This window comes from Aulonocara stuartgranti (genome assembly GCF_965226115.1).
Source record: "Aulonocara stuartgranti genome assembly, chromosome: 4".
Lineage (NCBI taxonomy): Eukaryota > Metazoa > Chordata > Actinopteri > Cichliformes > Cichlidae > Aulonocara > Aulonocara stuartgranti.
The window spans coordinates 15,672,668-15,698,488 of NC_138942.1; the positions used below are offsets into that span (position 1 = coordinate 15,672,668).

Here is a 25,821-nt window from a genome sequence, read left to right on the forward strand (position 1 = left end):
CATCTTGCACCCTGCTGTTATGTGCTGGATTGTCTCTGGGGCATCTTTACACAGCCTGCACCTGGGGTCTTGCCTGGTGTGATAGACCCCAGCCTCTATGGATCTTGTGCTCAGAGCTTGTTCTTGTGCTGCCATGATTAGTGCCTCTGTGCTGTCTTTCAGTCCAGCTTTGTCCAGCCACTGGTAGGATTTCTGGATATCAGCCACCTCCTCTATCTGCCGGTGGTACATACCGTGCAGGGGCCTGTCCTTCCATGCTGGTTCCTCGTCTCCCTCCTCTTTCTTGGGTTTCTGCTGCCTGAGGTATTCACTGAGCACTCGGTCAGTTGGGGCCATCTTCCCAATGTATTCTTGGATGTTCGTTGTCTCATCCTGGACTGTGGTGCTGACACTCACCAGTCCCCGGCCCCCTTCCTTCCGCTTAGCGTACAGCCTCAGGGTGCTGGACTTGGGGTGAAACCCTCCATGCATGGTAAGGAGCTTTCTTGTCTTTATGTCAGTGGCTTCTATCTCCTCCTTTGGCCAGCCTATTACCCCAGCAGGGTACCTGATCACGGGCAGGGCGTACGTGTTGATGGCCCGGATCTTGTTCTTACCGTTCAGCTGACTCCTCAGGACTTGCCTGACCCTCTGCAGGTACTTGGTGGTTGCAGCTTTTCTAGCGGCCTCTTCATGGTTCCCATTCGCCTGCGGGATCCCCAAGTACTTGTAACTGTCCTCTATGTCTGCAATGTTGCCTTCTGGTAGTTCAATCCCCTCAGTTCTGACTACCTTCCCTCTCTTTGTTACCATCCGACTACACTTCTCCAGTCCGAACGACATTCCAATGTCATTGCTGTATAGCCTGGTAGTGTGGATCAGTGAATCGATGTCTCGTTCACTCTTGGCATACAGCTTGATGTCATCCATGTACAGGAGGTGGCTGACAACTGCTCCGTTCCATAGCCAGTATCCATAGCCAGTCTTGTTAATGATCTCACTGAGGGGGTTCAGGCCTATGCAGAACAGCAGTGGGGACAGAGCATCTCCTTGGTAGATCCCGCACTTGATGGTGACTTGTGCTATGGGCTTGGAGTTGGCCTCTAGTGTTGTACGCCACATCCCCATTGAATTCCTGATGAAGGCTCTTAGGGTCCCATTGATCTTGTACAATTCTAGGCATTCCAGTATCCAGCTGTGGGGCATTGAGTCATAGGCCTTCTTGTAATCAATCCAGGCAGTGCACAGGTTGGTCAGTCTGGTCTTGCAGTCTCGGCTGATTGTTCTGTCTACCAGTAGCTGGTGTTTTGCGCCTCTGGTATTCTTGCCAATTCCTTTCTGTGTCCCGCTCATGTATTGACCCATGTGCCTGTTCATCTTAGCCGATATGATGCCTGACAGGAGCTTCCATGTAGTACTGAGGCAGGTTATTGGTCGGTAGTTGGAGGGGACCGGTCCCTTCTTGGGGTCCTTGGGGATCAGGACCGTCCGGCCACATGGTAGGATTTGTAAAGAATTTATTTGTAAATCAGGGTGGAAAATAAGTATTTGGTCAATAACAAAAATACAACTCAATACTTTGTAACATAACCTTTGTTGGCAATAACAGAGGTCAAACGTTTACTATAGGTCTTTGCCAGGTTTGCACACACAGTAGCTGGTCCCAGCCAACATTTATATGTGGGGCCCATATGGTTTGGAAATGGGCTGAAAAATGGGCCCCATATAGGATTGTCCGCGGGTTCCGTAATGGCCCCATATTAAATGCCCATATAGGTGTTATGTTAGGAAAATCTGGGAACTAAATGGGCCCCAACTGGGAAAAGTACACAGAAACCCACCTGGGCCCCATCTTTCAAGTTTTTGTGGGTACCATGTGGGCACCACATAGGCTAAAAAGTGGGTTTTAAGTGGGATTGTCCGCGGGTTCCATAATGGCCCCATTTTATAAGCCCATCTCGGTGTTATATTGGTAAAATCTGGGAACTAAATGTGCCCCAACTGGGCAAAGTACACAGAAACCCACCTGGGCCCCATCTTTCAAGTTTTTTGTGGGTACCATGTGGGCACCACATAGGCTAAAAAGTGGGTTTTAAGTGGGATTGTCCGCGGGTTCCATAATGGCCCCATTTAATAAGCCCATCTCGGTGTTATATTGGTAAAATCTGGGAACTAAATGTGCCCCAACTGGGCAAAGTACACAGAAACCCACCTAGGCCCCATCTTTCAAGTTTCTGTGGGTACCATGTGAGCACCACATAGGCTAAAAAGTGGGTTTTAAGTGGGATTGTCCGCGGGTTCCGTAATGGCCCCATTTTATAAGCCCATCTCGGTGTTATATTGGTAAAATCTGGGAACTAAATGGGCCCCAATTAGGCAAAGTACACAGAAACCCACCCGGGCCCCACCTTTCAAGTTGTTTTGTGGGTACCATGTGAGTACCACATAGGCTAAAAAGTGGGTTTTAAGTGGGATTGTCCGCGGGTTCCATAATGGCCCCATTTTGTAAGCCCATCTCGGTGTTATATTGGTATAATCTGGGAACTAAATGGACCCCAACTGGGCAAAGTACAAAGAAACCCACCCAGGCCCCACCTTTCAAGTTGTTTTGTGGGTACCATGTGAGTACCACATAGGCTAAAAAGTGGGTTTTAAGTGGGATTGTCCGCGGGTTCCATAATGGCCCCATTTTATAAGCCCATCTCGGTGTTATATAGGTAAAATCTGGGAACTAAATGGACCCCAACTGGGCAAAGTACACTGAAACCCACCTAGGCCCCATTTTTCAAGTTCTTAGTGGGTACAACATGAGGAAAACATGAGCTAAAAAGTTGGAATGGCATTAGCAGTGGGTTCTGTATTTGCATCTTATTTCTAGTTTGAATTGACTAAGTTCTGGCACTGAGTGGGCCCCATGTAGTAAAACAGTCACAAAATCAATTTTTCAGACGGCTAATACGGGTTCTGTGACACAAAGACACCAAATGTATTAAAGCTGACCGCAAACAAAATCTAGTTTGTAAATAAAACCATTTCAAAAATCACGAGGGTACACAAAACAACATTTTTCACATTTATTTTGTCCAACAACTGTGATTTTACGTAACTGTATTCCAAAGTGCGTAAACGTTTAAAAACTAGAAATGTCAAACTACAGCAAAATTCCTTAGATATTTGGAACTGTAGCAACATGGGGAAAAAGTCAGATGAAAACTCAAAAGCTTATCTTGAATCAGCAGGGTTTGTTTTTTTACAGAGCCGTAAGTCTATTTTGTACCCTTGCAGCCCTCGGTCCTCCTCTGTCTTTAGCTCCACTGAACCACTTGGACAGAGCCTTCTCTGCTTCTTGCAAGTTGACTTTTGATGTTAAATAATTCTTCAGTGCCTCTGCAAATGAAGAAGAAGAAAAACGGGCAAGCCAAAGTAAAGTTAATCTTAGCTTACTTCATTTGGTGATGATTTTCAAAGAACAATGTTTATTTCACTTTATTGCCTCAAAAAATATATACAAATTGCATGATAACCAATCTCAGTTACACTTTCAAACACTTTATTAAAAAAGTTTAGTTTTCTAAAGTTCAAATGTCTCAAGTGAAACTAACTTACCATACACAACATTAAAAAGACGCAAATCTCTGAACTTTTTTTCCCCATGTCGGCCAAGCATGTTGTACTCCACAGCCAGCTCAGGTGATATGAGGAATTTCATCATCCTTCTTGTGGCATCGTCTACACTTGTTTCCCCTGTATCTGCTACCATGGCAACCTGAGGGGAACATACAAAAAGGACAGATTAGATACTGGCATCTGGTTAGGATGCCTCCCTGGTGAGGTGTTTTGGGCACGTCCCACCAGGAAGAGACCCAGAACACCCAGGACATGCTGGAGGGACTATGTTTTTCGGCTGGCCTGGGAATGCCTTGGGATTCCCCCGGAAGAGTTGGGCCAAGTGCCTGGAGAGAGCGAAGTCTGGGCCTCTCTACTTAGTACCGGATTGGGTCGAGGGGCAGCAGCCTAAGCTTAAGATAATGGACCGGAATGGAGGATAAATGGACACTTTACATATTACTTAATGTTTACTGTGTGGTGATAAAAAAAAAAATGGTAGTAAACACAAGCTAAACTAAAAAAATTAATTGCGCTTCCTTAACCCTTTATCCCCAATAATGTTACGCAGGATAACTGGTAGGTCTGGTAGGTTTTTTCCTCTACTGTATACTATATGAATGTAATCAAGGATTAATAACAGAAAGAAAAAAGAAATTGAAATTTTGCCATTTTTACTAAAGGCAATCAAAATGTACATGAATAAAATATTTAAATTAGTCAATTCAAATTAATAACTCTAAAACACTGAACAAAATTAAGTATTTGACCCTGTGGTTTATTTTCGGACATCTCTTTTCTTCTAAAAGTCCAGGCGTGTTGGGCCCCTGGCAGAGCTCAGGTTTGACGAGACAGGTTTGGAAAAACCTGTCGCTGGCGACTTTTTGGGGGCTAAAGGGTTAAAATAAATAGGAATTGGCCAAAATTTGTATAAACTATGAAATAGCAGAACAAAAGTAAAAAAAAAAATCTTTATCTGTTATCAGAATCAAATATTTGATTAGAATAAAAAATTTAACTTTCTGGAAGATTTCTCGTTACATCTGTCATAAAAGTAACAACATCTCAGAAAAGAAACATGATAGCAACAGAAAAATATGATAGCAGTGTGATGTGATGGTCCCTGGCCAGATTTTTACACATATTATAAGCCCTGTGACACAAAAACCACAGAACTCTGACACGCACAGACTGTTTTCCTTCGTGCTAATGAAGAAAAATGCTGGTCTGGTATGTAAAAGGGAATTTATTCTTCCAGGACCTGAAGCTCCGTAATGCAGCCCTCCAACAGCCAAACCTATCTGTTCTCTGATTGTCTTGATGCATGCTCAATCATCCAGGTAAGTAAATCTCCAAAAGTTGATTCTGTTCATCTGGACGTAGCGCTTGCAGCATTTTCTCCCACTGAAAATGCTACGTCCAGATGAACAGAATCAACTTCTGGAGATGTTCTCTGATTGGATTGTTTAATTGGTGATTGACATGAAATTGACCAATCAGCTGAAAGGAAGAAAAATAGGGTCAAAATTTGGATGTGTAAGTTTAAATCCACACACAGCCAGGAAAGCCGAGCGCAGAGTTGTTTGTAGCACCAATTCAGCCAGAGTGGAGCCAGATGGATTTTCCATCCATCCACACTGTAAAGTCTATAGACCAGCAAGTGATAAATTAACAGTGTTGTTGGTATTTTCTAAAACAGTTGTATGCAATAGGAATTGCTGTTTATAGTCCTCCTGTATATCTGCATGTTCCCTCCCAATTAAAACCTGTGATAATGGAGATTCAAATTCATGTCATACCTATACCAACAGTTATCAAGTATCCAGATCGACCTTTACTGATGTGCTCTGTCAGTGCGCCCCAGGGCAGCTGTGGCTACAATGTAGCTTGCCATCGCCAGTGTGTGATTGTGTGTGTGAATGGGTGAATGACTGAATGTAGTGTGAAGCGCTTTGGGGTCCTTAGGGACTAGAAAAGCGCTATAAAAATGCAGGCCATTTACCATTTAAAGGAAAATTGTTATTTCCATGTATTTTCCTGTTCTGCCTTCAACTTTGAGGACTTCCCCCCACATTTCTAGTTGTGACAGTGCACCTACAACAAAAAAAATCTGCTGTGATTTACATTTGTTGAAAGAGCAATTTTGTAAAATAGTCTATTTTTGTATGCACAGTTTACAAATCTGTCCTGTACAGCATGGACTGATTGCATGCTAAAAAGTTGTTGCTTAAAAATAAAACAATAAATTTTTAATTAATAACATCAGCAGAAAGCCTTGTTATTAATTAGATGTACAATTTCTATAGAATACGAAACAACTCAGTTCATTTTTGATCATATCAATACCAGCATATTACACAACTAGTGATGGGATTTTCGTCTCTTTTAGAAAGCCGGCTCTTTCGGCTCCCAACCGGCTCTTCAGGTTGTTTTGTTGCTTTAATTAATTTATTATTAACAACAATATAAAATTATGAACCAAAGGAATTACTAATGTAAAAAAAGAAACGTGGTTTTATTTATATATGTTTATATATAAATATATATGGTGGCCCCTAGAGACAAAGCATGTACAAACTCCAAAACCCATTTCTAGCGTCAACTGAACTTCCAAAACAGAGCTATCTAGATCACTTAATTTACACAATTGAAATCATATGTGTATTTTTTGTGTATTTATACACAAGCACTCATATATATTCATAAAAAATTCCAAAAGCTGTTCATTTACCTGTTACTACCACACACCAAATCCGGTCGTTGGTACTTCCTGGCTTGTGTAGCCACTAGGTAACAAAATCTCAACACTGTGCCTAGCATCCTGGAGCACTTCTGTTGTGTTTTGTACGTGCTTTGGAGTTTGTACGTGCTATGGAGTTTTTACGTGTTTTGGGGTTTGTACGTGCTTTGTCTCTAGCAGCCACCGTAAATATACTTTTATTTATTCTCTCCACATAAAATGTAATAAATAAATCATATAATACAAAAAAAAACAACTATTTACATTTCAACTTTTAACTATTTAAATTTTCAGCTTTTTCCTTTTAAACAAATTTAAAGTGAAACAACACAAAACACTGCAAACCACAACACAATTAAATATAAATTATAATATGAAAACAAACAGAAGATGCACATTCTCTGTCATATGGGCCTGCATGAATAAACTTTCTGAATCCTTTATCATCCGCAATTGAAAATAGTTGTGGATGATTACTATACCTTTCTAATGTGACGTTGTTGTCCCTGGCTCTCTTTCTCTCTCTCTCCCTCCTGCTCTGTTACTGTGCTACTGCGTGTGTAACAACCGCCCCTCCCCCCTCTTCCCAGCGCAAAGCACAAGGCTCGCGTGCAGAGTGAAGCGGAAAAAAAGTGCGAGAGAGAGAAAAAACACGCTTGTGTCGTTCACTTCAAAGAGCCGTTTCGTTTTGACCAACACATCACTAACAACCATGATGAAAAACGCTCATCTGCTTCCATCACCATCAGCTGATTAACATTGAGCTGCTGCAGTCAACACCATCAAACTAATTTACTGTTTAATGTTATGTTATTGAATGCTTTTATTTTTAAATCTTTACCAGCGCTTAAAGACTGTAGATGTTCACACCTGGTGTTAGAAAACCGAGCTCACTGCAGTATTTTTTTTTTATAACTGGAAATTTAAATTTTTATTGGTTACCGTGTTTATTACCACTTTTATCAGTAATGTACTTCCTATAAAATATGGATTTGATAAGTTACCGGTTTATTGAAATCAGCTAGTGAACACATCGATCACTTTATTGAACTACACGCCTTACACTCTTGTGAGCTCTGGTTACTAACAGCAGGTGTGAATGTTTGGAGTCCAAAACGCAGATAAAGATTAGAATAACAAGGCAATGTAAAATCAGTTTAATGCAGTTGACAGTAGCAGCTCAGATGGAAATCAGCCAATTGTGAGGAGAGCAGAGGACCAAAACTGTCAGAGTTGTGGGTCAAGTGAAGAGAACACTGTTGGCATTATTGTTAGCATAAAAGATGAAAATTAAATAAATGTTAAATTTTAAAATAGATCATTGCCTCCTGTGCCTAAATAAATATATATACTTAATACCAATAAAAAAAAGGATGCCCCAAAGACCATCACTTTTCAAAAATAATAATAATAATAAGTAATACAAATAATATGAAAGTTACTTACATGTCAAAGATGGTGCTTGTGATCTTGAAGAATCTAAACGTGATAAGGAAATGAAAGAAAGTGCATGAGAAAATACAAACATTTTTGTTTTTTCCCAGGATAATTCAATATAAAAGATTCTCTTACTAATGCACAAAATGAACAGTGTAATTAAAAGTTTGAAAGGCACTGCATGTGTTTATATGATAAACTGACTAATTCAAGCAGCAAACACTAGCAGTGCAAAAATGTATCTAACTAGCTGACAGACTTTAAAGTCACAGGAAGATATTTCAAAATGGTGACTTATGCCAGAACAAATGACTTGACAGACATAAATCCTAAATTCCTTTAAGTAAAAAAGGAATTACTTTTTTATAAGTGGTCCCTAGTGGTTTTCAAATTATTACATGGCTTGTTAATTTTTTATTAAATTATTAAGAAGCCAGATGAGATCAAAACATTTACAAATGACTATAAAGCACTATCCAAACTTCAAATCAAGTGGCAAAATCTCCAAATTAAAAGTACTCGCAAACTATAAAAATTTGATTATACTTAAAAATATGCAAAAACTAATTTAGTGGAATTTTTACCTGCTCAAGAATACATTGAACATGCAATATTTAATTGAAAAGAACAAAATTTGTGTACTTTTAGAAAGGATTATTAAATATTTGGGGATACTAGACATAAAGAGGGTCTCGTACATTTACGGGCATCTAATTTCCTGGATTTAATGGTTTAAAAGTTTAATAGGTCTTTGAAGTTGATAATAAAATTGAGTCCATTATTAGCAAAAAGAATTAAAAAAAAAAAAGAGCAAAAAAATGCTTAATATATAATAATTGTTTTAAACTTAAGCTTTGTAATTGTAGCAGATTTCATTATGTCTGTAATTTTTTATTTAGCCCCACAGTAGTAAAAGCCATAAATGGGAGTTAGATTTATTACTAGTATTTTACACAGCATTCAGCTATAATAACATGTTCTGCATTTTCCTACTTCACCATCTGATCTGAACAGCTGCACTCTCTTAATTAATTAATGACCTAACATTTCTCAGTAACCAATAACTAGATGGAACAGCACAGTATCTAAGAGAGTGATCAGACAGTGTTTGAGCTAAAGACGCTGTGTGTTTCTTTTGGGGGCTTTTTACACACTGATCCACCACCGTTTTCCCATAGTACAATGCATATCTGGTAACATTACCGTATTCAGATCAGAAAACCGTTTCAGCTGCAGGCATCTACTCCTGTAATTTAAACAATCACCTTGCTACACTGCACATGAATATTACGTAACATGGTATGACTAGCTCATGTTCAGACATTTAAAATACTGTTCAGCCATTTTGTTTACTGGGTAGTGCATAATGGCCGAGTTAGCTGAGCAGGAATCCACTAAAGCCAAAAAAATAATATAAATTTTTTAAATTAATTACAAAAACCTTATAGGAAAATCCAAGAAACAGTTGCAGAAGCACAGAAAAAAACTGCCGTGTACGTTATAGTGTGTAAATTCAAAAACTGTATAGAGAGAATGGTGCAATGAAAACAGAATAAGATAAGATGAACTTTATTGAGTAGAATATAGGCAGTAAGAGTCTTTTAATTAACTTTAAATTATGTTTGCCAAAGACAATGCAGCAAATTAACCCAGTTCTACCTGCTAGCTAAAGATGTTATGCTTCTCCCCCTTATACCGTTTAGGACGACTATAGAAAGTTACTAAAATAACCATTGATGAAAACGTATCAAACTTTAAGTATTTACCTTTGTCATAGTTTTCGATTCTTTTGTCCTCCACGTTCTTAAACACCAGGGAGAGAAAAGGCGCAACAGACGAAAGACCGCGAAGACTAGACGCTAGGCGGTGCAATCTGCTCCTCCCTCTTTTTAAACGAGCCAATAGGAGCTGCTCACATTAAAAACAACTTTATTTAAAAAGTCGTTTTACACCTGATACAAAAATTTTAAAAGTCAAACAATGCACAAGTTTAAAAGAACAATTTTATTTTTAAAAGTTTTTTAAGCATAGGGATGGTTAATATGTTTTAAAAAGTAATATATAATATTTATCAAAAATTGTCACCCAAATCAACATCATAATAAAAATATAATTAATAAAAATATAATAATGATAAGAAGAAGAATAACAGTTTACCTAAAAGCTCTTCTAACATTAGACTGGTTTTGAAAAGTTTCAATAGTGTCAATACACCATAAGGACAAGGGAGTTTCACAGTTGAAGTGTGACTGCTTGAAAGACCCCATTCCCTCTCCTTTCCACTAGTTCAAAGAAAATATAAATTATTTCTGGTTATATAATTTGAGGGCACAAGTTTGAAGAGTAACATTTTAACAGATCGGTAATATACTTCAGGAGCTTTACTGGATCTGATTAACCAAAACTTCCATCTTCCATGTAACTAACTGTCTTTTCTCTAATACAGTAGAGTGTGTCTGATCTACTAAAAATCCTCAACTGCATGTTTGCTCAAGTAAATAGTCTTAATTGTTTGAACAACCAGTAATCCTTAATTTGCAAATGCCAAATCTGGATTTTGTCTGTGTAATTCACTTTTATCTTAGGTTTTTTATTCGTATTTTTTGCTTTTCTTTTTTTCTACTCTTCTGTCCGTTTTAATCACTTATTATTGCTGCTGTGACAAGTGAATTTACCTAAGAAGAATCATGAAGTCCTTATTTTATCTTATCTGAGCCTCACCATGCAGCCTACCATGCAGAGTTCACATTAAGTACATAAAATGAAATCTAAAATTAAAAAGTAACCAGTTTCAAACCAGTTATTTGGAATAGTGTGCAGAGTGTTTTGAGTAACATTGAATGTTCAAAAACACCAAAGTTCCTATAGTCTCACTTGACAGCTGGGTTGTAGTGTCTGATAACACATAACATCGTGAGGTCTCAATGTGGACTTTGAGTACATTTGCTAGCCAAGGCTAAATACTGAGAGGGTCAAAAATGAAGGGTCAAGAACATCTGACTGTACGTAAGGGTAGCAAAAGTGATAGACTGAGGTTGTGCCAAATATGTTAAAGTTAGGGTGATTTCTTAGAGAATGGTACCACATGGGTGCCGTCTGCAGGTTATAAAAGAGAGTTATGTTCATACTTTCTTTTGAGATTATTTTTACAATTTGACTTTCAGAACTCCCTGGGTTGTGCGCAATCTGTGATGGGCTTGTTTGGAATAAATCCTCCTTTATTCAAATAACACTTTCTCAGGCTCTTCACAGAAGAAGAATCCTCACATAAGCATGTGCTACCATTTTGAACCAATGTACACATTTACCATCACTAACCCAACTAGGACCTACATTGGATGCCCACCCATATGGATTTGATGTTAGAAACGCAAGTGGGTCCCATATATACTAAACAATCTTGAGCCCATGTGAAATATATGCCCATATTAATTTAACACAACCCATTTGGGGCCCACATAGACATGTTTTCAGGGTCTGACTTGCATTTGCCCATGTGTGACACATATAGTTTGACCAGGTGGGCCCCACCTATGTCATCAGTACCAAAAAATATATACCAATTACCTCACTTTGCCCCACCTGGGGCACACAGCAAATGCTTTTCTTTAAATGACTGTGTTTGCCCATGTCTAACCCAGGTGAAAAACCCAAGTGGGTCCTACGTGTGTTTCCCATTTTGAAACAAGTGAAGTGTTTCCCATGTTTGACCCAGCCAGGACCTACTATATGTTTCCACTCGGTTTTGCCCATATGGCTTTAATGTGAGAAACCTAAGTGGGTCCCATATATACTAAACAATCTTGAGCCCACATAAAATATATGCCCATATTAACTTAACATAACCCATATGGGGCCTACATAGACATGTTTTCAGGGTCTGACTTGCATTTGCCCATGTGTGACCCATATAGTTTGGCCAGGTAGGCCCCACCTGTGTCATCAGTACTAAAAAATATATACTGATTACCTAACTTTGCCCCACCTGGGGCACACAGCAAATGCTTTTCTTTAAATGACTGTGTTTGCCCATGTCTAACCCAGGTGAAAAACCCAAGTGGGTCCTACGTGTGTTTCCCATTTTGAAACAAGTGAAGTGTTTCCCATGTTTGACCCAGCCAGGACCTACTATATGTTCCCACTTGGTTTTGCCCATATGGCTTTCATGTGAGAAACCCAAGTGGGTCCCATATATACTAAACAATCTTGAGCCCACATAAAATATATGCCCATATTAACTTAACATAACCCATATGGGGCCTACATAGACATGTTTTCAGGGTCTAACTTGCATTTGCCCATGTGTGACCCATATAGTTTGACCAGGTGGGCCCCACCTATGTCATCAGTGCTAAAAAAATATATTGATTACCTAACTTTGCCCCACCTGGGGCCCACATAGACATGTTTCAGGGTCTGACTTGCATTTGCCCATGTGCGACCCATATAGTTTGACCAGGTGGGCCCCACCTATGTCATCAGTGCTAAAAAAATATATTGATTACCTAACTTTGCCCCACCTGGGGCCCACATAGACATGTTTTCAGGGTCTGACTTGCATTTGCCCATGTGCGACCCATTTAGTTTGACCAGGTGGGGCCCACCTGTGTCATCGATACTAAAACATATACTGATTACCTAACTTTGCCCCACCTGGGGCACACAACAACAGCCTATCCTTAAATGACTGTGTTTGCCCATGTCTATCCCAGGTGGAAAACCCAAGTGGGTCCTACATGTGTTTCCCATTTTGGACCAAGTTAAGTGTTTCCCATGTTTGACCCAGCTAGGACCTACTAAAAGTGCTCACTTGGGATGGCCCATATGGGTTTAATGTGAAGAACCCAAGTAGGCCCCATACAAAAAGCCCAGTTTGAGCCCATGCCCACATGGTACCCATCCAGCCCGAGCAAAAACCAGGTGGGGCCCATATATACATGTTGGCTGGGGTATTTTGGCCCATTCCTCCATGCAGATCTTCTCGAGAGCAGTGATGTTTTGGGGCTGTCGCCGAGCAACACGGACTTTCAACTCCCGCCACAGATTTTCTATGGGGTTGAGGTCTGGAGACTGGCTAGGCCACTCCAGGACTTTCAAATGCTTCTTACGGAGCCACTCCTTTGTTGCCCGGGCGGTGTGTTTTGGATCATTGTCATGTTGGAAGACCCAGCCTCGTTTCATCTTCAAAGTTCTCACTGATGGAAGCAGGTTTTGGCTCAAAATCTCACGATACATGGCCCCATTCATTCTGTCCTTAACACGGATCAGTCGTCCTGTCCCCTTGGCAGAAAAACAGCCCCATAGCACCGTGGCTCAGGGGGTTGGGAAGTGTATCTGTCACCGGAAGGTCGCCGGTTCGATCCCCGGGCTCTCTGTCCTGGTTGTTGTGTCCTTGGGCAAGACACTCTACCCTACAGCCTACTGGTGTTGGCCAGAGGGGCCGATGGCGCGATATGGCAGCCTTGCTTCTGTCAGTCTGCCCCAGGGCAGCTGTGGCTACAACCGTAGTTGCCTCCATCAGTGTGTGAATCTGAGAGTGAATGAATAGTGGCATTGTAAAGCGCTTTGGGTGCCTTGAAAAGTGCTATATAAATCCAATCCATTATTATTATCATAGAATGAAGAGTAGACTGATATATTAAATATTCCTGTATTGGGTGAGAAAATCAGACCATGTCATAACTGCTTTAAGTCATACAGAATAGATATCAGAGCCTTAAACAGGCTGACTTCTGCTAAATGGGTCAAACTGGGCAGAAAGTATACAAACACATAACATCCTTATAGAATATGATGTAACACTATAGATCAACCTACCTCAGAATATATAAAGCATATAAACAATTCCAGCAAAATGATGCAACAAACAAAGCAGTACTACTAATCCAAATTACTCAAAGCTTCATAGAACTGAAACAAACATTTATTTTTAGGTCCTTTAGGTTTCTCAACATTAAACTTGTTTGGGGAAATCGACGGCGCATTTGGAGTATGCATTTGAAGTACACTTCGAATTGGGACAGCCGTCGTCGCGTGGCGGTGACGTAATCGCACTTAAAATGCGTACTTCAAGCGTGCAGACCCTGAATTGGGACACAGCCAGCGTGTGTGGCGTCGTGTGGGTGAGCGGTTTGCTGATGTCAACGTTGTGGATCGAGTGGCCAATGGTGGCGGTGGGGTTCTGATATGGGCAGGCGTATGCTATGGACAACAAACACAGGTGCATTTTATTGATGTCATTTTGAATGCACAGAGGTACTGTGACAAGATCCTGAGGCCCATTGTTGTGCCATTTATCCACAACCATAAACCTTATGTTGCAGCATGATAACGCACGGCCCCATATTGCAAGGATCTGTACACAATTCCTGGAAGCTGAAAACATCCCAGTTCTCACATGGCCCGCATACTCACCAGACGTGTCACCCATTGAGCATGTTCTGGGATGCTCTGGATTGGCGTATACGACAGCGTGTTCCAGTTCCTGCCAATATTCAGCAGCTTCGTACGGCTATTGAAGAGGAGTGGACCAACATTCCACAGGCCACGATCAGCAACCTGATCAACTCTATGCGATGGAGGTGTTGCCCTGCGTGAGGCAAATGGTGGCCACACCAGATAAGATAAGATAACCTTTATTAGTCCCACACGTGGGAAATTTGTTTTGTCACAGCAGGAAGTGGACAGTGCAAAAGTTATGAGGCAAAAATTAGGATACAATAAGAATAAATACAGTACACAACTGTACAGAATAGAATAAAATAAAATACTATATACAGTAGAATAAAATAAAATAAATATACAATAAGATAAAAATAGAATACAAATACAAATGCTATATACAACTGAGTAAAAATACAACGATGACAGAAAGGATTATTGCACTTAGTGTTATTGCACATGTATGGATGTGTGTGTTTGATCAGTTAAAGTCTTTATTATGGAGTCTGACAGCAGTGGGGAGGAAAGACCTGCGAAATCTCTCCGTCCCACACCGTGGGTGCCGCAGTCTCCCACTGAAGGAGCTGCTCAGTGCTGTCACAGTCTGCTGCATGGGGTGGGAGATGTTGTCCAACAGTGATGACAGCTTAGCCACCATTCTCCTGTCACTCACCACCTCCACTGGGTCCAGAGGGCATCCTAGAACAGAGCTGGCCCTTCGGATCACCCTGTTCAGTCTCTTCCTGTCCCCAGCAGAGATGCTGCCGCCCCAGCAGACCACACCATAAAAGATAGCAGAAGCCACGACAGAGTCATAGAAGGTCTTCAGGAGTGGGCCCTCCACTCCAAATGACCTGAGTCTCCGCAGCAGGTACAGCCTGCTCTGCCCTTTCCTGTAGAGGGCGTCTGAGTTATGAGTCCAGTCCAGTCTATTGTTCAGATGAACACCAAGGTATCTGTAGCTGTCCACAGCCTCAATGTCCATACCTTGGATGTTCAGTGGTTGCAGTGGAGAATGCTTGTGCCTGCGGAAGTCTACCACCAGTTCCTTGGTTTTACTGGCGTTGATCTGGAGGTAGTTCAGCTGGCACCAGTCCACAAAGTCTTGGGTCAGACCTCTGTACTCCTTGTCGTCCCCATCAGTGATGAGGCCGACTATTGCAGAGTCATCAGAGAACTTCTGCAGGAAGCACTGGGTGGAATTGTGGGAGAAGTCTGCAGTGTAGATGGTGAAGAGGAACGGAGCCAGAACCGTTCCCTGTGGGGCCCCCGTACTGCAGATGACCCTGTCCGACACACAGCCCTGAGTCCTCACATACTGTGGTCGGTCGGTGAGGTAGTCCAAAATCCAGGTGGTGAGGTGATGGTCCACTCCAGAGTTCACCAGCTTGTCCTTTAGAACCGAGGGAAGAATGGTGTTGAAGATACTGACTGGTTTTCTGCCCCTCCACCCCTATAAAGCAAAACTGTGCACATTTTAGAGTGGCTTTTTATTGTGGGCAGTCTAAGGCACACCTGTACATTATTCATGCTGTCTAATCAGCCCCTTGATATACCACGCCTGTGAGGTGGGATGCATTATCTTGGTAAAGGAAAAGTGCTCACTAACACAGATTTATAAAGATTTGAAAACAATATTTGAGAATCATGGGTCTTTTGTGTATATAGAACAATTTTCAGATGTTTGAGTTCAGCTCATGAAAAATGGGAGCAAAAGCAAAAGTGTTGCGTTTATATTTTTATTCAGTGTAATAATGACAAAATGTATAACTTGAAATGTCTGCATAACTCTGACACCTAAAAAAAATATGTAAAAAAAAAAAATATATTAAAAAAGTGATATATATATATATATATATATATATATATATGTATTGTTACACCCCGGCCTAGGCAACCGGGGTGCAACGTAGAAAAACAAAGATAAGGAAAATAAAACCACGAAGGCTCTCCACCAAAATCCCAAAACGAAAGTGTCTCAAAACGAAAGTATTGACAAAACCCATTTACAGCTATTTACAACAGACTATTTATTCACAACAAAACACCAAACTATTTACAACACGGGGGAGATCGCGACCATGACACACTGAAACACAGGGTTTAAATACATAGAGGGAGCAATCAGGAAATGGACCACAGGAGGGAAACACAGCTGGGGCAAATTAGAACTGACGAGACAGGGAAAACGTATCTGAACACACTAAGATAACACAGACTTTCAAAGTAAAGCAGGAAATACATAACAGTCACGCAAAAACAAAACACTGACACACCGAAACGTAACATTTCCCCCTACCCAAAAATCAAACATGTAACCCCAAGTGAAAAGTTTGATTCAGACAAACGAAGGCTGAAGACGAAGGCAGACGAAGCTGATGGAGGCTGGAGCGGTCCCACTGACCCTCCAGCAGACGACGAAGGCTGGAGCGGTCCCTCGGACCCTCCAGCGAAGGCGGATGAAGGCTGGAGCGGTCCCTCGGACCCTCCAGCGACGACAAAGGCTGGGGCGGTCCCACGGACCCTCCCCCCAGCGAAGGCGGATGAAGGCAGACGAAGCTGATGGAGGCTGGAGCGGTCCCACTGACCCTCCAGCAGACGACGAAGGCTGGAGCGGTCCCTCGGACCCTCCAGCGAAGGCGGATGAAGGCTGGAGCGGTCCCTCGGACCCTCCAGCGAAGGCGGATGAGCAGCCCACCAGCTGCACAGACGGACACGCAGCCCACCAGCTGCACACACGGACACGCAGCCCACCAGCTGCACACACGGACACGCAGCCCACCAGCTGCAGAAGGCTGGAGCGGTCCCTCGGATCCTCCAGCGAAGACAGAAGGCCGAAGCTGTCCCCCCTTCGGACCCTCCAGCGATCCCGGACCCTCCAGCGAAGACAGACGGCTGAAGCGGTCCCTCCCTCGGACCCTCCAGCGACGGCGGACGGCTGAAGCGGTCCTCGGACCCCCCAGCGATTGGACGAGCCCCCATATGTTACACCCCGGCCTAGGCAACCGGGGTGCAACGTAGAAAAACAAAGATAAGGAAAATAAAACCACGAAGGCTCTCCACCAAAATCCCAAAACGAAAGTGTCTCAAAACGAAAGTATTGACAAAACCCATTTACAGCTATTTACAACAGACTATTTATTCACAACAAAACACCAAACTATTTACAACACGGGGGAGATCGCGACCATGACACACTGAAACACAGGGTTTAAATACATAGAGGGAGCAATCAGGAAATGGACCACAGGAGGGAAACACAGCTGGGGCAAATTAGAACTGACGAGACAGGGAAAACGTATCTGAACACACTAAGATAACACAGACTTTCAAAGTAAAGCAGAAAATACATAACAGTCACGCAAAAACAAAACACTGACACACCGAAACGTAACATTTCCCCCCACCCAAAAATCAAACATTTAACACCAAGTGAAAAGTTTGATCCAGACAGATGAAGCCGATGAAGGCTGGAGCGGTCCCACTGACCCCTTATCTTTGTTTTTCTACGTTGCACCCCGGTTGCCTAGGCCGGGGTGTAACATATGGGGGCTCGTCCGGGATTGCCTTCGCTGGGGGGGTCCGGGGACCGCCCTAGCCTTTGTCGTCTGCTGGAGGGTCCGAGGGACCGCTCCATCCTTCATCCGCCTTCGCTGGAGGGTCTGTGGGACCGCTCCAGCCTTCGTCGTCTGCTGGAGGGTCGGTGGGGCCGCTCCAGCCTTCATCAGCTTCGTCTGCCTTCGCTTCCGCCGTCCGTCTCCGCTGGAGGTTGGTGGTGAGCTTTAGTGGGGTTTTTTGTGTGTGTGTTTTTTTTTTCTTTATTTTTACTTTTTTTCGTGTTGCACTCCGGTTGCCTAGGCCGGGGTGTAACATATGGGGGCTCGTCCGGGATCCGCTGGAGGGTCCGAGGGACCGCTCCAGCCTTCGTCCGCCTTCGCTGGAGGGTCCGAGGGCCCGCTCCAGCCTTCGTCTGCCGTCGCTGGAGGGTCCGAGGGCCCGCTCCAGCCTTCGTCTGCCGTCGCTGGAGGGTCCGAGGGACCGCTCCAGCCTTCGTCTGCCTTCGCTGGGGGGTCCGAGGGACCGCTCGAGCCTTCGTCTGTCTTCGCTGGAGGGTCCGAGGACCGCTTCAGCCGTCCGTCTGTCTTCGCTGGAGGGTCCGAGGACCGCTCCAGCCTCCGTCTGTCTTCGCTGGAGGGTCCGAGGGACCGCTCCAGCCTTCGTCCGCCTTCGCTGGAGGGTCCGAGGGACCGCTCCAGCCTTCGTCTGTCTTCGCTGGAGGGTCCGAGGGACCGCTCCAGCCTTCGTCCGCCTTCGCTGGGGGGTCCGAGGGACCGCTCCAGCCTTCGTCTGTCTTCGCTGGAGGGTCCGAGGGACCGCTCCAGCCTTCGTCTGTCTTCGATGGAGGGTCTGAGGACCGCTTCAGCCGTCCGTCTGTCTTCGCTGGAGGGTCCAAGGGACCGCTCCAGCCTTCGTCCGCCTTCGCTGGAGGGTCCGAGGGACCGCTCCAGCCTTCCATTTCCACTGGAGGATCCAAGGGGCCCGTCCAGCCATCAGCGTCGCCTGCAGAACAGCAGCCGGTGCCGTATGCGCTGGTCATGAATCAAACATTTTCTTTGGGGTTACATGTTTTAAATGTTTGATTTTTGGGTAGGGGGGAACTGTTACGTTTCGGTGTTGTCAGTGTGTTGTTTTTGGCGTGACTGTTATGTGTTTCCTGTTTACTTTGAAAGTCTGTGTTATCTTAGTGTTTTCAGTTTACGTTTCCCTGTCTCGTCAGGTCTAATTTGCCCCAGCTGTGTTTCCCTCCTGTGGTCCATTTCCTGATTGCTCCCTCTATGTATTTAAACCCTGTGTTTCAGTGTGTCATGGTCGCGATCTTCCCCCCCCCCGTTGTAAATAGTTTGGCGCCTTGTGGTGTGTTGTAAATAAATATCATATTTTGCTTTAAGGAAAATAGTGGTTGATACTTTCGTTTTGGGATGATTTGTGGAAGCCCGTATTAGTTTTTCTCGGGTGTTGTTGCCTTATTTTTACTTTTTTCGTGTTGCACTCCGGTTGCCTAGGCCGGGGTGTAACATATGGGGCCTCGTCCGGGATTGCCTTCGCTGGGGGGTCCGGGGACCGCCCCAGCCTTTGTCGTCTGCTGGAGGGTCCGTGGTACCGCTCCAGCCTTCATTCGCCTTCGCTGAAGGGTCCGAGGGACCACTCCAGCCTTCATCCGCCTTCGCTGGAGGGTCCGAGGGACCGCTCCAGCCTTCGTCGTCTGCTGGAGGGTCAGTGGGACCGCTCCAGCCTTCATCGGCTTCATCTGTCTGGATCAAACTTTTCACTTGGTGTTAAATGTTTGATTTTTGGGTGGGGGGAACTGTTACGTTTCGGTGTTGTCAGTGTGTTGTTTTTGGCGTGACTGTTATGTGTTTCCTGTTTACTTTGAAAGTCTGTGTTATCTTAGTGTTTTCAGTTTACGTTTCCCTGTCTCGTCAGGTCTAATTTGCCCCAGCTGTGTTTCCCTCCTGTGGTCCATTTCCTGATTGCTCCCTCTATGTATTTAAACCCTGTGTTTCAGTGTGTCATGGTCGCGATCTCCCCCGTGTTGTAAATAGTTTGGTGTTTTGTTGTAAATAAATAGTTTGTTGTAAATAGCTGTAAATAGATTTGTCGATACTTTCGTTTTGGGATTTTGGTGGAGAGCCTTCGTGGTTTTATTTTCCTTATCTTTGTTTTTCTACGTTGCACCCCGGTTGCCTAGGCCGGGGTGTAACAATATATATATATATATATATATATATATATATATATATATATATATATATATATACATACATACATACATACATACATACATACATACATACATACATACATACATACATATTTGTTTTTTATTTCAGGGTGTTGGAAAAGCAGATGATGTATGTAAAGTCCTTGAGAAAAACATGAGGGAACAACTTAATACAGTAAAAACAGCAGTTGAAGAAGCAACCAAGGACTTTGAACAGTGTCTCGCAGAAGGGATTAAAAATTTCATAACCTCTGAAAAAAAACTGAAGACCTTTTTGGATCGTGTATGTATCTTAATTATAATTAAATCAAAGCAGCAGATTTTGCACTCTTTATGAGCATGCGTTTAAAAATGTTTTCCTGATTTGTTTTAGAAAGAGCCCAGTTTTTTCAGCACACTACAGGCTGTAGTTAAGAAGGACGGCATCCACACAACAAAACGCGGGGAGCAAATAGACCTCAACATGATGTTGGCTTCATGCCTGACTGACAGCATTGATAAAAAGTTCAGAGAGACCTTCCCGTAAGAATAAACAGAATAAATAATAAAGTGTTATCATATTAAGTGTTTTTCTCTCTCTCTTTCTCTCTCTCTCATATACATCATACACATTATTCACTTGTCAATGCTGCCATCAACACTATTATTCTGAAACACATTTTTCAGAAATGACATTAAATGTGGATCATTCAAAGGAGTCATAAGCAGGTTTTCACTTGGCACCAATTCACTGATTCAAAAATACAATGATGTCGAACTACAGCTGATATTTCTTCAGACACAGGTACACTGTCTAATTGTAAATTCTCCTGTTTATGATTCCATTACCATCAAGATTAATATTTACACAAAAAAATAGAATGTGTAAATATTAATATGTTCTGCTCTAATTAACTTTTGGAGAAAAAAATAGAATCATCTCTATTACCCTGATCTCTTGTTTTGTTTTTTTTAAATACATTTTTACCAATGTTTCCTATTTCTAAGGAGGACAAAATGAAGGCTCAAATGGAGAAATTCATCCTGAAGCAGAAGAAGAAAATCTACACCAGTCTAACAGAGACAGTTAAGGAAAACATGACAAAATGTTACATTGGTAAGTTGACACATTTGCATTTATTGTGAATGTAGGCATTCATCGCAATTATGCATAAAAAGTTTTGGGTTCTTTTTTGTTGCAAAACCTTGTGTCTTCTTGTAGAAGTAAAAGAAGTTGAGGGAACTGGAGCACTGGAAAACATGAGGAAGACTATTGAGAGACATGTGTACTCAAATAAGAAAATGTATGAGGAGGCAAAAAAGACCATGTTGATGAAGATGGATGCATTGAAGGTTTGTCACATTATATAACATACCATACCACCTTTATTTATAAAGCACTTTAAATTAAACCAGGGTTCCCAAAGTGCTGTACATATACAAATAGCATAAACTGAAAAAAGAATCAAACTTGTTCAAAATAGAAAATTAGAAAAAAACATAGTCTAAGGTTATCTTGCAAAATGTTCTTCGTTCACATAAAGGCTTCTTTTATATTTCTGTAATACATATATATCAGAATCAGTACTATTGCCCCGTCTAAGGAGAATGTAAACCAAGTTCTTCTATTTGTTGTTTTTTGTTTTTTTAAAACATTAGTGAGGTGGCTGTTAAATTTGTACTGGGCGTTACAATTAGGACTCCAATAGAAGAGTTTAAACTGAAAAAGGCTACTTTCAGCACTTTAATAATTCTCACTCTAAACAAACATGTAATCAGTAATTCAAGTCTTTTTTTTAACTCATAATTTGGCACTGTGAAAACTAATAAAGGCTCTTATGTTAAATTAGAAAGTCATGCTGTTCACGCTCCAGAAAATCATGAAGGAAGCCATTGAATTCTCACTGAAGACTGCTGCCTACTCACTCCCAGGTAAACAGAATATAAAGTAAATCTTTCATGTTGAGTACTAGGAATCCTGTATGTATTATTAATAAAATCACTTTGTTGTTTTAGATGTTTCAGAGTATCTTGAGACTTTGACAACACATTATAATCAACTTCAAGGTGGTCAAGATGAAGAAATGTTACAACAGTAGCTGGGTAAAAATAAAAATGGTATTATTATTTTTGTAATACTTAAATTAATCAGCTTTGATTACCTGTTTTGTGTTTAATTACATAAATATTGCTTTTACTAAACTAGAACTTATATCCCTGGCAAGCCTGATTTGGATAATCAGAAGAAGACATTGATTTATTTCTGCTTCACATTTTAGCATCTTATAGTATATTCTAATGTTTTAATTGCATGTGTTAAGTCTTAGTTCATTGAAATGAGAGCCATTAGTTTATGGATATGTTTTTCAGTTTTATCTTTGAGCCTTATATAGCACAATATTTTTTATTGCAATTTCAGAATCAGAATTTTTTTCCTGCATTACATTGGTTTCTTTGGGTGTCATGAATAATAATACACCAGCATTACTATCAGCTTCTACTTCAGCTACTAGTTTATAATTTTATTTTTTGTTGTTTCTAATCTGTATATGCATGCAAACATTTGATTTTGTATACAGTTCAATAAACCTTGATTTAAGTGTTTTTGTAAGATGAAAATGTTTTTCAAACCTTGTTCTTGTCCTTTACTTGCCCTAAAACTAAGCTGCTTGATAAAAACTACTTACAGGTTGCAAGCTTCAACTAACACTAAATCACAATCTGAGATATGCATTTTAAACTAAAACTAAACACTATATACACATACGGCCACTGCTGTCAACTGCTGGGAGTCCCCCTTCCTTCTCCTGTGTATCTCCTGGGCAACTGCAGTGTGATAAGATAGCCCTTTGTTCACAAAACTTTGACTTGGAAAGTTACCTATGAAAGATTTCCTCAATATTATTATAATTTAGTTTAATTTCACATTCTTTTGATAGCTTTTTCCCTCTTCACTCATTAAAATATAAAAATTTAAGTTTTGAAATTGTAAAATATATGAATCAAATTTTAGAGTCAGTTTCACAATATAATACTGCAAATCACCAAAACTATTTCCAGTAAACAGTTGTTCATTTATCCATTTCAATTTAAGCTAATATATAGATACAAATTAAATGAAATAATTTAAAATAATTTAAATTACTAAAAGAATCAAATACAGAAAAATAATATTCTTCCTTATAGATCAATAACAATTGCTGCTACTTTAATTCCCTGCGTACGTTGGGCCAAGGAGGAGGAATAGCTACGATTTTTAAAGTCATTTTAAATGTAAGCAGCTATCAACCCCGTCATTCACCAGCTTTAAACTGTCTGTGTTTCAGCTGGGCTGCTCCAAAATAAAATAAGGACTTTGTGAATGACTTCTTGGCTGAATACATGCCAAAATATGATTGTGTTCTTATTGTTGGGGATTTTAATATTCATGTGTGTTGTCCTGATATGCCCATGGCAAAGAGCTTTTTAAATTTATTCTTTTAATCTGGTGCAATGTTTGACTGGTCCCACACATGAACGTGGACACATACTTGATCCTGTTTTAACTCATAGTTTTTATGTTTTTAACGTAGAGATTCGTGATGCTGTGTTTTCTGACCACAGTCCTGTAATGTTTGAAGTTCCTCTTGCCTGTACCTCAGTTAAACCTCATGCTGCTCCTGGGTTTTCAACAGTTTTTAACCAGAACTGTACAATCCCATAGTTTTTATGCAACCAGACTGAGGAACTGAGCTCATGGTTTTATTCCACCTGTTGGACTGCTTTGGACACTGTCGCTCCATTAAAAACCAAACTGCCTAAAGCTAAATCTGAGCCCTGGTTGAACGACATGACCCAAGCTGTCAGATGTGAGTACCGTCAAGCTGAACGCAAGTGGGAAAAGGACCAACTACAAGTGTCATTCGAGATGCTAAAGGACTGTTGGCTTCAATATCAAAAAACTGTAAAAGATGCCAAAAGAAACCCTTATCTGACATTATTCTGTCAAATTGTCACAACCCGTGTGTTTTAACTATTAACTCTGTTCTTAGTGCACCACATATCGACTGTATCAAGCCCTCGTCTGAAGCCTGTGAAAATGTTTTACTTTTTTTTTATTGAGAAGGTCTCCTCCACAAGGGCTCAAATCTTGCCTTGTGCTCATGACCCCTCAGTCTCTGCTTCCTGCTTTGCTGTCCTTGACAGGTTTGAGCCTGTGACTATGTCCTTTTTAAAGGAGACTGTTGGTCATTTTAAGCCTGAGGTTTAGAGGTTTTCCACACTCTAACCGTGTGTTCACACTGAACGCGATAGAGGCGGCCAGAGCGTCAGGTTTACATGTAAAGTCAATGGAAAAAGCGCGATGACACGCGATTGCGTGTCCCGCGAAAATTTGGAAGCAGATTTGCATCACGAAAACGTGAGAAACGGGCGTCAGTGTACACGTCTGGCGCGTTTGGCTCGCGAATAAAACCACGCGCGTCAGTTTTTGTGTTGCATTTTGTGCATACGCGTGTTTCACGTCTACCGCTTGAGTTGGAAAAATCTGAACTCCAGCGTCAAAACGTGCCGCGACAACCAATCAGGAGCCTGGTGATGTGGCTCTGACCTTGGTCAAAGCGGCAGATCCATCAACACTGTGGTGAAAAAGGCCCGACAGCGTCTCTACCACCTCAGACACTTGGGAGACTTCCGACTGCCCTCCAAGGTGCTCAGGAACTTTTACTCCTGCACCATAGAGAGCATCCTGACGGGGAACATCTCAACCTGGTTTGGGAACAGCACCATGCAGGACAGACGAGCGCTACAGAGGGTTGTGCGATCAGCTGAGCACACCATCTGCTCCGAGCTCCCTGACCTGCACTCAATCTACAGCAGGCGGTGCTGGACCAAGGCCAGGAAGATCGTGAAGGACCTCAGCCATCCCAACAACGGACTGTTCTCTCTGTTGAGGTCAGGAAAGCGATTCCGCTCCCTGAAGACCAACACAGAGAGACTGAGGAGGAGCTTCTTCCCGCAGGCGATACAGTCTCTCAATCACACCACCACACAGTACTGACCCACACATATGGTTTTTACACACACACTGGACATTTGTTTACACTAGTGGCCACTGCACAACTACACCGCGTGGTCATCAAATCAAATCACTCACTTAAATAAATCACTTTTAAGCATATTTGCACTGCACAAGACACTTAAATATGTGGATTGCACAACCCTGGACATTACATTTCTTTCATTACCATTTATTACTCGTACAGCTGCTCTTATTGTTCTGTATTTCTTCATATATTCTTTTATATTTTCTATATTGTGTATTTTGTTGTACAGTTATTTTCTTTTTAACTTTAATTTTTATATTTTATTTTATTCTTTCCTAGTTAAATTTACCCTTCATTTTAATTTTCATATGTATTTTCTATCCTATTCATAGTCTTTTATTTTAGGTCACGAGCAGTTGCATTTCACTGCATATCGTATTGTGTATGACTGTGTATGTGACAAATAAAATTTGAATTTGACAGTCTCAATGGAGGATTTTGAAGGACATCTACCAATTCGGAACCACAATAACTTTTCTGGCTGATTGGAGCTGGTTCGGACCTGGCTTATCGAAGAACAAGAAGCAGCTACAGCTGTTCAAAATCCCACAAGGCCGGCCGACATGATAGACGATAGGCAGGGCTTTGCCCTAAAGGCTTTTTGTATAGTGTCCTGGCACACTGGCCCAGGTGTTGCCAGTGTCACTGATTGTAAATGGGAACTCCACCTCTTCAATGCCTGCAAACAAGACACACATGAGCCAAAAGGAAGGCAGGGTGCAGTGGGTCGTCACAGTGAGAATACACAGCAGTAAAAACACTGTAAGTTAAAA

At 41.8% G+C, this 25,821-nt stretch overlaps 1 protein-coding gene and 1 long non-coding RNA gene across 2 annotated transcripts in view; one reads left to right on the forward strand and one right to left on the reverse strand.

Moving 5' to 3' along the window:
- LOC309705481 (nuclear GTPase SLIP-GC-like) overlaps nucleotides 1–22,710 on the forward strand; it is a 50,255-nt gene extending 27,545 nt beyond the window's left edge. Inside the window, exons 16-22 of the mRNA XM_082531358.1 lie at nucleotides 20,095–20,268; nucleotides 20,359–20,507; nucleotides 20,652–20,769; nucleotides 20,973–21,081; nucleotides 21,187–21,317; nucleotides 21,815–21,896; nucleotides 21,981–22,710. Of these exons, the coding sequence (XP_082387484.1) occupies nucleotides 20,095–20,268; nucleotides 20,359–20,507; nucleotides 20,652–20,769; nucleotides 20,973–21,081; nucleotides 21,187–21,317; nucleotides 21,815–21,896; nucleotides 21,981–22,063 (846 nt within the window). The 3' untranslated portion in view covers nucleotides 22,064–22,710. The remainder of the gene's footprint in view (nucleotides 1–20,094; nucleotides 20,269–20,358; nucleotides 20,508–20,651; nucleotides 20,770–20,972; nucleotides 21,082–21,186; nucleotides 21,318–21,814; nucleotides 21,897–21,980) is intronic.
- LOC309705496 lies at nucleotides 1,647–9,555 on the reverse strand. The gene is made up of 5 exons (XR_014276562.1): nucleotides 9,529–9,555; nucleotides 7,772–7,804; nucleotides 3,586–3,745; nucleotides 2,411–3,366; nucleotides 1,647–1,773 (listed from the first exon to the last, which is right to left on the reverse strand). It is a non-coding gene; the product is annotated as an uncharacterized lncRNA (long non-coding RNA).
- Nucleotides 22,711–25,821: the final 3,111 nt, after the last annotated feature.